This window comes from Salmo salar, chromosome ssa14 (assembly GCF_905237065.1).
Source record: "Salmo salar chromosome ssa14, Ssal_v3.1, whole genome shotgun sequence".
Lineage (NCBI taxonomy): Eukaryota > Metazoa > Chordata > Actinopteri > Salmoniformes > Salmonidae > Salmo > Salmo salar.
Window position 1 is genome coordinate 18,319,881 of NC_059455.1, and position 14,270 is coordinate 18,334,150.

At 42.8% G+C, this 14,270-nt stretch overlaps 1 protein-coding gene across 4 annotated transcripts in view; it reads right to left on the reverse strand.

Annotated features, from left to right (window-relative positions):
• Positions 1 to 742: 742 nt before the first annotated feature.
• The window catches only part of LOC106568846 (paired box protein Pax-3), a 35,510-nt gene continuing 21,982 nt past the window's right edge, over positions 743 to 14,270 (reverse strand). Inside the window, exons 6-9 of one of the 4 annotated variants that reach the window (XM_045694012.1) lie at positions 12,124 to 12,289; positions 11,720 to 11,940; positions 2,145 to 2,417; positions 743 to 918 (exon numbers count right to left, since the gene is read on the reverse strand). In XM_045694012.1, coding sequence (XP_045549968.1) covers positions 901 to 918; positions 2,145 to 2,417; positions 11,720 to 11,940; positions 12,124 to 12,289 — 678 coding nt within the window. In that variant the 3' untranslated portion in view covers positions 743 to 900. Of the gene's footprint in view, positions 919 to 2,144; positions 2,418 to 11,719; positions 11,944 to 12,123; positions 12,290 to 14,270 lie in introns of all 4 variants that reach the window. The other 3 variants (XM_014139573.2, XM_014139572.2, XM_014139571.2) reach the window with 3 other exon arrangements.

Genomic DNA, 14,270 nt, shown 5'->3' on the forward strand with positions numbered 1-14,270 from the left:
AATGGAGGAGATTGTTATACAGGGATGTGTCAATTCATTTCATCTGAGGTTTGAATGTATTGCACTTCTTTGGGTTGCAGCAGCTTCCATCTACTACAGTATATTTCTCTCTCTATCATCCTAGTTGGGTGAAAGACTGTCCAGACCGTCACTGTCCAGACCTACAGTACATATGCTTAGAGTCACTTTTACAAATCAAATTGATGGCAGTTTTTCTTCTCCTGATAGAACACATTTCATTTCCCCAAATCATATCAACTAATACAAAGTCTCAGCGTGCAGTATTTTCCTAAGACATTGTTAGTGTCTTACATAGAGCATTGTGGGTGAGTGAGCGGTGTGCCTATTGCAGGTCCATACATCATCATTATGCCTCAGGATTGTGCCCTAAAACCTTATTTTCCTCCCATCATCACAATATACCCTGAAAGCACATCCATGGAAGGAAAACTGTTCACCAAGTCCTCTCCCACTCTCTGCCACTTATTACAAATCAAACGCAGAGTGTTGAATGAGTGAATGTAGTTTTTTGTTGGGGTTTTATTCACTCCTTTTTTTATCCTCTTCTTCTCCTTCTCTCCATTTATTTTTCTCGTCAAGCATGGAGAGCGAGGCGTGCTTGGTTTTCGGAGCATGATGTGAAGCGCGAGCGGGGCGAGTGCCAGGTAACTAGAGAGGGCTTCCCCTTTGGTCCTGATTATCCCATTGCGTCAACCCCCCCCCCCACATCCCCGAATCCCCAAAACAACCCCCCTCCCTCCATCTCTCTGGGTTGTCCGTTTTCCTCAGGGGCTGGGTGGGGAGAAGGCGGAGGGGGGAAGAAGAGAGGAAGGGGGAGTGCTCCAGAGTTGACTGTCGGGTTGACCAGAGATCTCATCCCCTCCTGGCCATGGTGGGGCTTCAGATAATGAAAGGCACCTGAGAGAAAAGGAGAGAGAGAGAGAGGAAGGGTTGGAACTGTTCTCCATTGGTTTTCATGTCACTCTCTACCTCCTGTGTCAGGGAAACATCATGCCTGATGAGTAAGAAGGTAAATAGTGGGTGAGAGGGATGAGAGCAGTGAGAGGTGGAGAGAAGGGAGGGGTTGAGGGAGTTAAAGAGAGGCAAGGAGTGTGAGGCAGATCTGGGGTTTTCCCCTGTGGCTGGGCTATACTGTACTGGGGGAGAGTTAGAGTGAGCCTGCCCTTGCTGCGTTGGTCCTGGCTGTGGCTCTGCTCCAGTGATCAACAACAACTCAGACTGCATCTGACCTGCACAGAAACACATGGTTCTAATCCCCGCCTGCCAGAGGCCATTTCGCTCCCTGTTAAAAAGACCCCCTCTCAAACCCACCTTCCATCCACCCCTCTCTTACCAACCCCCTACCCCTGCGAGGTCCCAAGCCCGGACCTCGCCAAATTAATGACATCAAGATGCCGCCACTGATGGGCCAGTATACACTACTCAACATATGGCAGTGTACCTCACCCCCACTCCACTAACTCTACTACCCCCCTCCCCCCTCCCCCCCGCCTGTCAAACATGTTTTGGGGAAGCCGCTCATTTGATTTGGGGAGGTATCTTTGTTACCCAGGGGTCATTACATGGCTAGGTGAGTGAGCGGAGGGTTTGGTGGTCCAGCTCATCACACGGGTCGTGAAAGGTCACAGGCTGATGGTTATGGGGGAGGCCCTACTGACATACCTCTGTATCGGGCCACGTGGATATATGGCGTGGGTAAGTGCTTGAAGGTAATAGTAATGTAAACCGAAGTGCCCTCTGGACTACTAGCCGTGCCTCTGACATACATGTAATGTCACAGCCTGATTTGAGAGCGTGATTCAAGAGGCTCACTCATCATGTTGGCCTTTGCAATTAACGTGGGTTATGATTCTGAAAATCTAAACCTTGAGTATGGTCTTTAATCATAGGAGACTATATACCGGTATATAGAAATGAATGGAGTTAGTATACCTCTAATGCTAATCTAATGTGTCTTTTATACAGGCATTTAAGCAGAATTTTTTTCCAGAATAACTTACAATCAATGCATTCAAACAAAAAAGGGATATAAATAACTATATAATACACAAATACTTAAAAAAAAACATTGCCAACAATCACATGGCTACAATATCATTACACATAAAACTCCCATGACCCACCTTGCTCTGTCCATACTGTCCGTATTGGTATGAGGGGTGGTGGTCCATAGCGTAGGCTGGGGAACTGTAGGTGGGCGGGCAGTAGGACTGGGAGTTGGGCAGGGTGGGCATGCTGGTCAGGCCTGGCAGACCCTCCAGGCCCCGCTGGGAACCGTGGCAGCTGGCCGCCATGCCACCCCCGGGCTCCATCCCACCGGTCAGGGGAGAGAGGGCAAAGTCACTCTGGTGGCTGGGCTGGTGGGGCACTCCTCCCGGGTTCAACAGCCCCATCACCTGGAGAGACAGAGGAGAGGAGAGAGGTTAGAATGGAATGGATTGTGGTGGGATACGGTGGAATAGAGTAGAGTATCATAGAATGTAGTAGACACAAAGAATAGAGTAGAATAAAATTTAACAGAATACTTTTTCTCATACAGGTTACGCAAGTCTCATTTGTTCACAAACAAATGAATAGATACAGTTGAAGTCGAAAGTTTACATACACCTTAGCCAAATACATTTAAACTCAGTTCTTCACAATTCCTGACATTTAATCCTCATAAAAATTCCCTGTCTTAGGTCAGTTAGGATCACCACTTTATTTTAAGAATGTGAAATGTCAGAATAATAGTAGAGAATGATTTATTTCAGCTTTTATTTATTTTATCACATTCCCAGTGGGTCAGAAGTTTACATACACTCAATTAGTATTTGGTAGCATTGCCTTTAAATTGTTTAACTTGGGTCAAACATTTTGGGTAGCCTTCCACAAGCTTCCCAAAATAAGTTGGGTGAATTTTGGCCCATTCCTCCTGACAGAGCTGGTGGACCTGAGTCAGGTTTGTAGGTCTCCTTGCTCGCACAAGCTTTTTCAGTTCTGCCCACAAATTTTCTATAGGATTGAGGTCAGGGCTTTGTGATGGCTACTCCATTTCCTTGTCTTTGTTGTCCTTAAGCCATTTTGCCACGACTTTGGAAGTATGCTTGGGGTCATTGTCCATTTGGAAGACCATTTGCAACCAAGCTTTAACTTCCTAACTGATGTCTTGAGATGTTGCTTCAATATATCCACATAATTTTCCATCCTCCTGATGCCATCTATTTTGTGAAGTGCACCAGTCCCTCCTGCAGCAAAGCACCCCCACAACATGATGCTGCCACCCCCGTGCTTCACGGTTGGGATGGTGTTCTTCGGCTTGCAAGCCTCCCCCTTTTTCCTCCAAATATAACAATGGTCATTATGGCCATTATGGCCAGTTCAAGATGGAGGAAAGCAACAGGGATTGACTGGTGAATTTACTACAGCAGTAAAGTTGTGTTACTAATCCTCACCAGGCCTAAAATATATATGTCAGTTCGCATCAGAGAAAACGTCTTCCAACTGAGTCTCGGGAAACATTAGATGGATTTTCCAGGAATATATTTGTGAAGTGCACCAGTCCCTCCTGCAGCAAAGCACCCCCGTGCTTCACGGTTGGGATGGTGTTCTTCGGCTTGCAAGCCTCCCCCTTTTTCCTCCAAATATAACAATGGTCATTATGGCCAAACAGTTCTATTTTTTCTTTCATCAGACCAGAGGACATTTCTCCAAAAAGTACAATCTTTGTCCCCATGTTCAGTTGCAAACCGTAGTCTGGCTTTTTTGTGGCGGTTTTGGAGCAGTGGCTTCTTCCTTGCTGAGCGGCCTTTCAGGTTATGTTGATATAGGACTGGTTTTACTGTGGATATAGATACTTTTGTACCGGTTTCCTCCAGCATCTTCACATGGTCCTTTGCTGTTTTTCTGGGATTGATTTGCACTTTTCACGCCAAAGTACATTCATCTCTAGGAGACAGAACACGTCTCCTTCCTGAGCGGTATGACGGCTGCGTGGTCCCATGGTGTTTATACTTGCATACTATTTTTTGTACAGATGAACGTGGTACCTTCAGGCGTTTGGAAATGGCTCCCAAGGATAAACCAGACTTGTGGAGGTCTACAATTCTTTTTCTGAGGTCTTGGCTGATTTATTTTGATTTTCCCATGATGTCAAATACATCCACAGGTACACCTCCAATTCACTCAAATGATGTCAATTAGCCCATCAGAAGCTTCTGAAGCCATGACATCATTTTCTGGAATTTTCCAAGCTGCTTAAAGGCACAGTCAACTTAGTGTATGTAAACTTCTGACCCTGTCTGTAAATCTGTCTGTAAACAATTGTTGAAAAAATTACTTGTGTCATGCACAAAGTAGATGTCCTAACCGACTTGCCAAAACTATAGTTTGTTAACAAGAAATTTGTGGAGTGGTTGAAAAACGAGTTTCAATGACTCCAACCTAAGTGTATGTAAACTTCCGACTTCAACTGTAAATACAGCCCTTACATGGCTTAATCCATGAAGACAAACGTACAAATAGCATGTACTGTATCTTTTGCACACGTAACACATACTTTTGCTCATGCAACATTATTTTACACACATAACATACTTTTGTATAGCTCATGCATTGATGTCAATACGACATATACATGAAGGTTCAATTTGAGCGCTCATATCACGAGTTGGGGTATGTACAGAGTCACACAGTACAGATTAGGGATGCTTACTGTGTCAAAGAGGACGAGAGGAGAGTTCAAGATGGAGGAAAGCAACAGGGATTGACTGGTGAATTTACTACAGCAGTAAAGTTGTGTTACTAATCCTCACCAGGCCTAAAATATATATGTCAGTTCGCATCAGAGAAAACGTCTTCCAACTCAGTCTCGGGAAACATTAGATGGATTTTCCAAGAATATATTTGTGAAGACACATTGAATTTCTGACATTCTTTGAAGGCTGTTAAAAAATACCTTATAGGGTCCTGTAACATAGTGTACATCCGACTATCGATAAAAAATAAAATCATTTATGTAAAAATCACACAACATCTTATGAGCCTTCAACTTTACTTGTATACCTACTCTCCATTGGCAGACAACTGTAACCCTGTTCATTCTTACTGATCATGACTATGTAACTTGGTTCTGTTATATTATATATCGTTTCTAGAATAACCTCTCCTCTCCTTCTTTCCTCTCCTCTCCTTCTTTACTCTCCTTCTTTCCTCTCCTCTCCTCTCCTCTCCTTCCTTCCTCTCCTCTCCTCTCCTTCTTTACTCTCCTTCTTTCCTCTCCTCTCCTCTCATCTCATCTCTTCTCCTTCTTTCCTCTCCTTCTTTCCTCTCCTTCTTTCCTCTCCTCTCCTTCTTTCCTCTCCTCTCCTGGTTGTGACCATATGAGACACATTATACTGTGTTCACCCAGACACATGGTTCCTGTTACATCATTTCCTAAGTGACAGACGGACAGGGGAGCCCTGATCGGTTCGGGACCGCACAGTTCTGGTCCACTACACCGCTAGATAGCATTTTCAGAATTACTCTGTGGAGTTTTTACTGTATCCTATGGAATGGAATCGAAAAGGTTGTTCATGGAGGTTATTTACTATGCTAAATTTACAGTACCACTTTTTACATTTTTCATGAAACATGTTATATTTTATAAACATATTAAAAAGACATTCACAATACAAAACCTATGGTAAATAACTTGTTGATTCATTTCGTCGTCAATGTCTACTAGATAAAGCAGATGGTGTGTTTAACAGTATGATAAAGTTTATGAATGACCGTTTATGTGTTTGGACAGTATACTAAAGGAGAAAAACAGACGTGAATAACCTATCCTTCTTTTTCTCCCTCTCCCTTCCACCCCACCCCCACCCACTCCGTCTTCTCCCTCCTTCCCTTTCTCTCTCTCCAGCTTTCACGTTTGATGACCAAATTCACTGTGTCCTTATGGGGCCTACATGGAAAGGCCACAGGGTACGTGGGAACAAGGAGTATGATTCTTTAACACATCACCAATAAGTGTGTGTGTGTGTGTGTGTGTGTGTGTGTGTGTGTGTGTGTGTGTGTGTGTGTGTGTGTGTGTGTGTGTGTGTGTGTGTGTGTGTGTGTGTGTGTGTGTAAGGTCAGCTCTTGCCTTTTGGGGACCCTAAGCGAGATTTGGTTGGGGGGCCCACCAAGCTGGTAAAACATTACTGGAAGAATCAAAGTTTAGCACTTTCTGTTAGGGGTTAAGGGGTCTCCTTGGTGATACATCATGAACAGCTGCATGAGAATTTGTGTGAGACGAGATATCGTCAAAACGAGGGGAAAATAGGTGGAGTTAGTGACCGTTAGAAACATACAGCAAGAGAAAGAGAGAGAGAGACAGAGAGGTAGAGAGAGAAAAGAGAGTGGATAGATAGACAGAGAGAGGGGGAGAGAGAGAGAAAGTAGAGATAAACAGGCATGAGAGTGACAAAGGTAGACAAGATAATGAAAGAGTGACATACAGAGAGAGAGAGAGCGAAAGCGAGACAATACTGTGAGAACTAAACCGAAAGAGACACTTTAAGAAGAGGCAGAGAAAATGGCAGAATGCTGAACTAATGGTGAATAATTGAAGGATAATCGTGTTGCTTCCCCACCTGGCAGCCACACACACAGACACACACACGCACACACACACACATATATGCCCGGACAGCCACACACACACACTATCTGTCTGAGAGTATGTAATTTACAGGAGCTCTGTCAGAGGAATCTAACCTAACGCGTCTTAGGAACATGCTGATGTGTGACTGACTACAAATGGGAAACACATGGAGGTCAACACATCCCATTCATCTTACAGTGTGTGTGTGTGTGTGTGTGTGTGTGTGTGTGTGTGTGTGTGTGTGTGTGTGTGTGTGTGTGTGTGTGTGTGTGTGTGTGTGTGTGTGTGTGTGTGTGTGTGTGTGTGTGTGTGTGTGTGTGTGTGTTTGAGTATATGTGTGGGTGGGGAAGTATATGGAAATGATTTTTTCTGAATGGAAAACCCAAATGTTGGTCTGTTCACAGGGAAAAGTGTAGAAAACAATACGTATAGATCCTTATTATATGTGGATATTGTACTGCCGTCATGGCGAGAGCATTTAACCCATGTTTCCTCCGATTTGAGGTTAGATACGGGATTAGAGGAAAGATAACTGTATACAATCCAATTGATACGGTTATCTGATCAAAAACCCCTGTGTGGATGTTGGTGTGTGTGTGTGTGTGTGTGTGTGTGTGTGTGTGTGTGTGTGTGTGTGTGTGCGTGCATGTGTGTGTGTCTGTGACTGTTTATGTATGCGCACTAGGGCTGACCCCATTTAGTCGACCGGTCAATTGTTTGGTCGATAGGCTGTTTTTCGACCCAGATTTTTTTTAGTCAAGCAGTGGCAAATTCTATATTAAAACAACTATGGCACAGGAGACACCTGTCTGATTCACTCCTGTCTGAGGGGACTAATCAGACCGCGGGGATGGCACACCAGTATCACCAGTAGTACATTTACCGATAATTACCATCATTTCTCATCTACAATGTTTGTTTGTTACGGTCCTTTCTGTTAATGCAGTCAATATATTAGTATTACAGACTTACCGATGTCATTGTTGAATTGGACACGTCGTTTGCAGAGCGCACAACCTAGGCTACAAGTTTGGGTTTATTTCATGCCATTTACGAGCTGTCAATTTATTCATTGTCTTTCGTTTGGAGCGCTCCTGTCAATGTTGAGTAAGGACACGCACCTGTGTACGCACAGAAGGCTGCCTGGCCTGTGCGCAAATGTAGGCCTATAAATGTGCTCATTTGGGGATCTGATACTATTTCTGATTGTCTTCAATCACCATCACTGTGGAGATTCTCAAAGTAGGAGAGAAAGAGAGAGAGAGACAGAGAGGTAGAGAAAAGAGAGTGGAGAGACAGAGAGAGAGAGGGAGAGAGAGAGAACGTAGAGATAAACAGGCATGAGAGTGACAAAGGGAGACAGAAGAGAATGAAAAAATTACATATAGACAGAGAGAGAGAGAGAGAGAGAGAGAGATAGTAGTTGATACAATGTTTCAAGATCCTTGCAGACAGGCCATGCATAGCCAATGTGATTCATAGGATATTTATTTTTATCAATGTTTTTATTTGTATTTTTACATATTGGCAACGGCAATAGAAGTTACTTGTCATTTAAATATACATGACCAGTTAAAAGTTTGGACACACCTACTCCTTCAAGGGTTTTTCTTTATTTTTACTATTTTCTACATTGTAGAATAATAGTGAAGACATCAAAACTATGAAATAACATGTATGGAATCATGTAATAGCCAAAAAAAGTGTTAAACAAATCAAAATATATTTCAGATTTGAGATTCTTTAAAGTAGCCGCCCTTTGCCTTGATGACAGTTTTGCACACTCTTGGCATTGCGATGGTCAACAGCAGGATGGGGGTCGGGAGCAGGCTTCTTTCTTCCAGTTAGGCTATATTGATCTCTGGCTCCCTCTTTAGTAATTTGTGTGTCTTCATTTTTAATCGCAGCGCTTAAAGCATCAGACAAGCTCAGTAGCCTGCATATAGTTGATTTTATTCAAACGTATTCAAAAAAATGTCCATATATGGAAAAATACACATACATTTTTTTTTCATCAAATCGGTTGGTCGAAAGGACAGACAAGTCTCGGTCGACCAAGATATTTTTTGTTGGGGAAAGTCCTAATGTGTCTCAGCCTATGTTTGCCAGTGTTCACGTTCAAGCGCTCCAAAAGTATTGAGACAGTGAAACATTTTTTGTTGTTTTGGCTCTGTACTCCAGCACTTTAATAATTATACAGTGACTATGAGGTTAAAGTGCAGACTGTCAGCTATAATTTGAGGGTATTTTCATCCATTAACCATTTAGAAATTGCAGCACTTTTTGTACATAGCCCCCCCATTTCAGGGGACCAAAAGCAATATGATAAATTCACTTATATATGTATTACAGTAGTAAAAAGTTAAATGTGGGGGCCAAAAGCAATATGATAAATTCACTTATATATGTATTACAGTAGTAAAAAGTTAAGTATTTGGTCCCATATTCATAGCCACAATGACTACATCAAGCTTGTGGCTCTACAAATTTGTTGGATGCATTTGCTGTTTGTTTTGGTTGTGTTTCAGATTATGTTGTGCTCAATATAAATGAATGGTAAATTATGTGTTGTGTCATTTTGGAGTCACTTTTATTGTAAATAAGAATAGAATATGTTTCTAAACACTTCTATATGAATGTGGATGCTACCATGATTACGGATCGTCCTGAATGAATTGTGAATAATGATGAGTGAGAAAGTTACAGTGGCATAAATATCATGATATTTGTGCATCTGTAACTTTCTCACCCATCATTATTCACGATTCATTCATGATTATCCTTAATCATGGTAGCATCCACATTCATGTAGAAGGGTTCACCCGATATGGATGAAAATACCTTCAAATGAAAGCTGACAGTCTACCTTTTCACCTCAGAGTCATTGTATCTTTTCAAATCGAAAGTGTTGGAGTCCAGAGGCAAAACAACAAAAAATGTGTCATTGTCCCATTACTTTTGGAGCTCACTGTATGTGTGTCTAAGCCAGTGTGTGTATTCCTCCAGCCTTTCTGCTCTGTGATTGAAGCCCATGGCGGTTCCCGGGGGTGTCTCTGTTTCTCAGTGGTTCCGGGGATTAAGCCTCATCGGGGTGCAAAGCCTGGCCGCTTGCTGTACTGGTGAGAACAGATTCCTCTGGTATGCCCCGGATCAGCTAGCCAGACGTCTGAGACACCACACCCCAGGGAGATATCCCACAATACACTGGGGCAGGCTAGACTGGTCCCCTAAACCTTCATGTTTTACTACCAACCGAAGCACTACCACTCAGAGCATAGACCGAACTACTCATAACATAGGGCTAACTCAGTGTGATGATGTATTCAAACACCATATAACCAAAGGGTAACCATTCACAGAGCTACAAAAGAAACACCACATGAATTGTTTTTTCATGGACTAAAGCCTCAAATTACTTCCAAAACCACCAAGAAGTGTCATTCAGCACGGTTTAACAATCAGACAGCCCAAAAGAACAATATACTGTAACAACCCACTGGGCAAAAACTGGTTGAATCAACTAGGTTTCCACGTCACTTCAAACCAAAAATTCTAGGTTATGACGTTGAATCAACATGGGAAACTGATTTGATTTGAAAAAAATCATCAACGTAAGGGAACGTAATGTTTTTTTTTGTTTTACCCAACCAATTATTTTGTTGATTTCCCATTGAATTCACATTAGTTGAAAACTCAACCAAATGTAAATCCAAAACTAGATGTTGAACTGACGTCTGTGCTCAGTGGGAATCCGCAGTATCGAGGCTTTTCTGTGTAGACATTGCAGAGTTTAGATATCTTTGTGTGTGCGTTTATTTGGTATGTCTAATTGTAAACTTTTAAAGGTTTTTATCCACTCACTATAAATGTCATAAAATGTATTAATTCGTATTCCATCTCTTTTATTATTTCAAAGTTCCATCCAGTCTGAAATGCAAATGAGCATATTCCAATATGCATAAAAAAAAACTGCAGATGAATACATGAATTAAAACAAATTAGTCAACAAAGTGAGTCATTTGCATAAATTACACACCGCATTACTAAGGGATAGATTCCTTCATTCCAATCAATTAGCACACTGGAACGTTTCATAATTGCAATTCAGGACGGATGCATACATTCCAGACGTGTGCGTTTGATCGTGCATGTGGACGTGTGCATGTATGCTTCCATATGCAAGCTAAGATAGCCACTCTCTGAAGGGAAAGACCCTCTCAGGGAGGCTGATGGTGAAAAACAGCTACGAGAGAGAAGCACCTTTGGCCTCCAAGCAGAGTAAAAGTAATCGAATGGATTTGTCCTCTTAGAAGAGAAGAAGGCATCTACTGACCGTTTGCATGCATTAAGTCGACTCTACTCAAGTGGTGGCTTGTGGCTAGTCAGCACCAGGTTGTGAAGGAACCAATGTGTTTTACTGCTGTTCTCAGTTTAAGTAGTCAATTATTGTCCATTTCCCAAACGGTTTCACGGATCACCAGGTTGTGTTGTCCTGCTGTCATTTGCTGATGAAAATGACAAGCAGACACACACACACACACACACCCTCAGGGTTCCCCTTGTCACAGAAATAGGAAGAAGTGCTCTCTCTCATGGGGCGAGGACCCAGCGTGCATTGCGTGGGGCCTGGCCACCCTTTGTGGCGGTTAAAAGCTCGTTTTCCGCCTGTTAGGACGGCCCCCTCACGGCGTACGGAACCCGCTATGGACTCTAATGACTGTGTAATCGGCCATAATTGTATTTTCCGTTTTCATTTGTGTCATCTTCCATCTGCCACTCTTCCTCTTACTATCGTCCTCTCTCACACTCCCTCCATCTTCTACTGTCTCCTCTCTCTTCATGAAACATTTGCATAGCACAAGTCATCCCTATTGAATGCATCTGATAAATGGATGTCAAATCCACTCAGTCACCGAGCTAATACATCTACTGAAAGTTATCAAGAACAAACCCCCTAAACAGGGTTTACCATTCCGATGGTATAAAACCTATACTAAATGTCAAATTGAAACTATGGAATCGACATGTTGCAGAGCAAAACACTTATGTTTGTGCTGCTAGCTACAGTCATGACATTGAATGACTGACCTGTGGTGAGAGGCCGTTGCTAATGCTGGGGTTGACTGGGTTGGAGTGGCCAGGGGGGGGCACAAAGCTGTCTGAGTAGCCTGAGAAGCCGTGGCGTCCGGAGGACAGGCAGTAAGCCGAACTCCCGTCCTGGGTCCCCACTGAGGAGCCAAGCCCACCCTGGTGCACCGAGGTGGGGGGGAGAGGCTGAGGCCTGTGGACCGTACTGTGCTGCTCTGACACTGCTGAGAGAGAGAGAGAGAGAGAGAGAGAGAGAGAGAGAGAGAGAGAGAGAGAGAGAGAGAGAGAGAGAATGGATTAGGGCTAGGCTATTGATCTTGAGTCAAATACATCACATCTGTAGATGACCTTTGTTGATATAGAATGAGATCAAAGAGAGAAGTAGAAGGTGAAGGTGTGCTCACTTTGTGAGATGGAGGTGGGAGGGTAGGGGGTATCTGACAGCTGATATGGCTGCAAGCTCGACATGGCCGAAGGTGGGAAACCGCCAGGGATCAGGTGATTAAAGGCCATTAGCTGATTGGCTCCTGCCTGTTTCCTCCACCTGGCTCTCCTGTTGCTGAACCATACCTAATAAAATAAAATAGAAGACGTGAGAATCTATTCTTGTGAAAAATAGTACATACAGTGTGTGTGTGTGTGTGTGTGTGTGTGTGTGTGTGTGTGTGTGTGTGTGTGTGTGTGTGTGTGTGTGTGTGTGTGTGTGTGTGTGTGTGTGTGTGTGTGTGTGTGTGCAATAGGCATGCCTAAAGTGTGTGAGAGTATTCAATGTGTGTGTGCCGGCTAACAGTATGTGTGTGTGTATATCTGCGCTGTAGCCTCAAGCAGGATAGACAAAAAGAGATCTGAACATCTGGTGCACTTTGAAACCACAGTGACATTACGTCTTTGTCTAACTCAGTCACAGGGTTTACATTGACAGAGGTCCACAATTACATTCAGCCGTGGGACAATTTGTCCTTGAGTGGATGGTCGGGGGGGTGGGGGGGGGGGGGTATACAGTTGAATACAGTTGAAGTCGAAAGTTTACATACACCTTAGCCAAATACATTTAAACATAGTTTTTCACAATTCCTAACATTTAATCCTAATACAAATTCCATGTCTTAGGTCAGTTAGGATCACCACTTTATTTTAAGAATGTGAGAAAGCTCAGAATAATAGTAGAGAAGGATTTATTTCAGTTTTCATTTCTTTCATCACATTCCCAGTGGGTCAGAAGTTTACATACACTCAATTAGTATTTGGGAGCATTGCCTTTAATAAATCTTCTTAGGGCTAGGCCCCTTTTTTCTCAATTTCCGCCTGAATGACATGCCCAAAGTAAACTGCCTGTTGCTCAGACCCTGAAGCCAGGATATGCATATAATTGGTACCATTGGAAAGAAAACACTTTGAAGTTTGTAGAAATGTTGAAATAATGTAGGAGAATATAACACAATAGATATGGTAGGAGAAAATCCAAAGAAAAACCAACCAGAATTTTTTTGAGAGAGAGACCATGCTCTTACAATGGCAAGTATAAGGGCATACTCAATTCTAGCTCCCAGGATGCAATTCATATGGCATCCACAGGGTGTCAGCAGTCTATGTTCATGGTTTCAGGCTTGTAAATTCATAAACGAATAAGAAATATCAGTTTTAGTACAGGGACACAGTCTTGGAAATTCGTGTTGGCCCGCGCCATGAAGACAAGAAGCACCTGCTAAAATCGGTTTCCTATTGAACATACTTCTTTCCGTAAGAAATATTATAGTTTGATTACATTTTAGGGTATCTGAGGAGTAAATAGAAACATATTTTGACTTGTTGAAACAAAGTTTAGGTGTAGATTTTCGTATTCCTTTCTCTGCATGTTGAACGAGTGGATTTTTACATGTTATAGCTGGGACCCTTTGGATGACAAATCAGAGGACGATTTTCAAAAACTAAGTGAATATTTAATCGCTATTTGTGACTTTATGAAACCTGTGCCGGTGGAAAAATATTTTGTGGGGCGCCGTCCTCAAACAATCACATGGCATGCTTTTGCTGTAAAGCCTACTGTAAATTAGACAGTACAGTTAGATTAACAACAATTTAAGCTTTTAACCGATATAAGACACTTGTATGTACCTAAATGTTTAATATCCATCATTTTTATGATTATTTCTTTGAATTGCGCTGTTTCACCGGAAGTTGTCCCGCTAACGGGGACGCCTAGCCCCCTAAGCCACAAATTTGGAAGTATGCTTGGGGTCATTGTCCATTTGGAAGACCCATTTGCGACCAAGCTTTAACTTCCTGACTGATGTCTTGAGATGTTGCTTCAATATATCCACATACATTTCCATCATCATGATGCCATCTATTTTGTGAAGTGCACCAGTCCCTCCTGCAGCAAAGCACCCCCACAACATGATGCTGCCACCCCCGTGCTTCACGGTTGGGATGGTGTTCTTCGGCTTGCAAGCCTCCCCCTTTTTCCTCCAAACATAACGATGGTCATTATGGGCAAACAGTTCTATTTTTGTTTCATCAGACCAGAGGACATTTCTCCAAAAAGTACGAT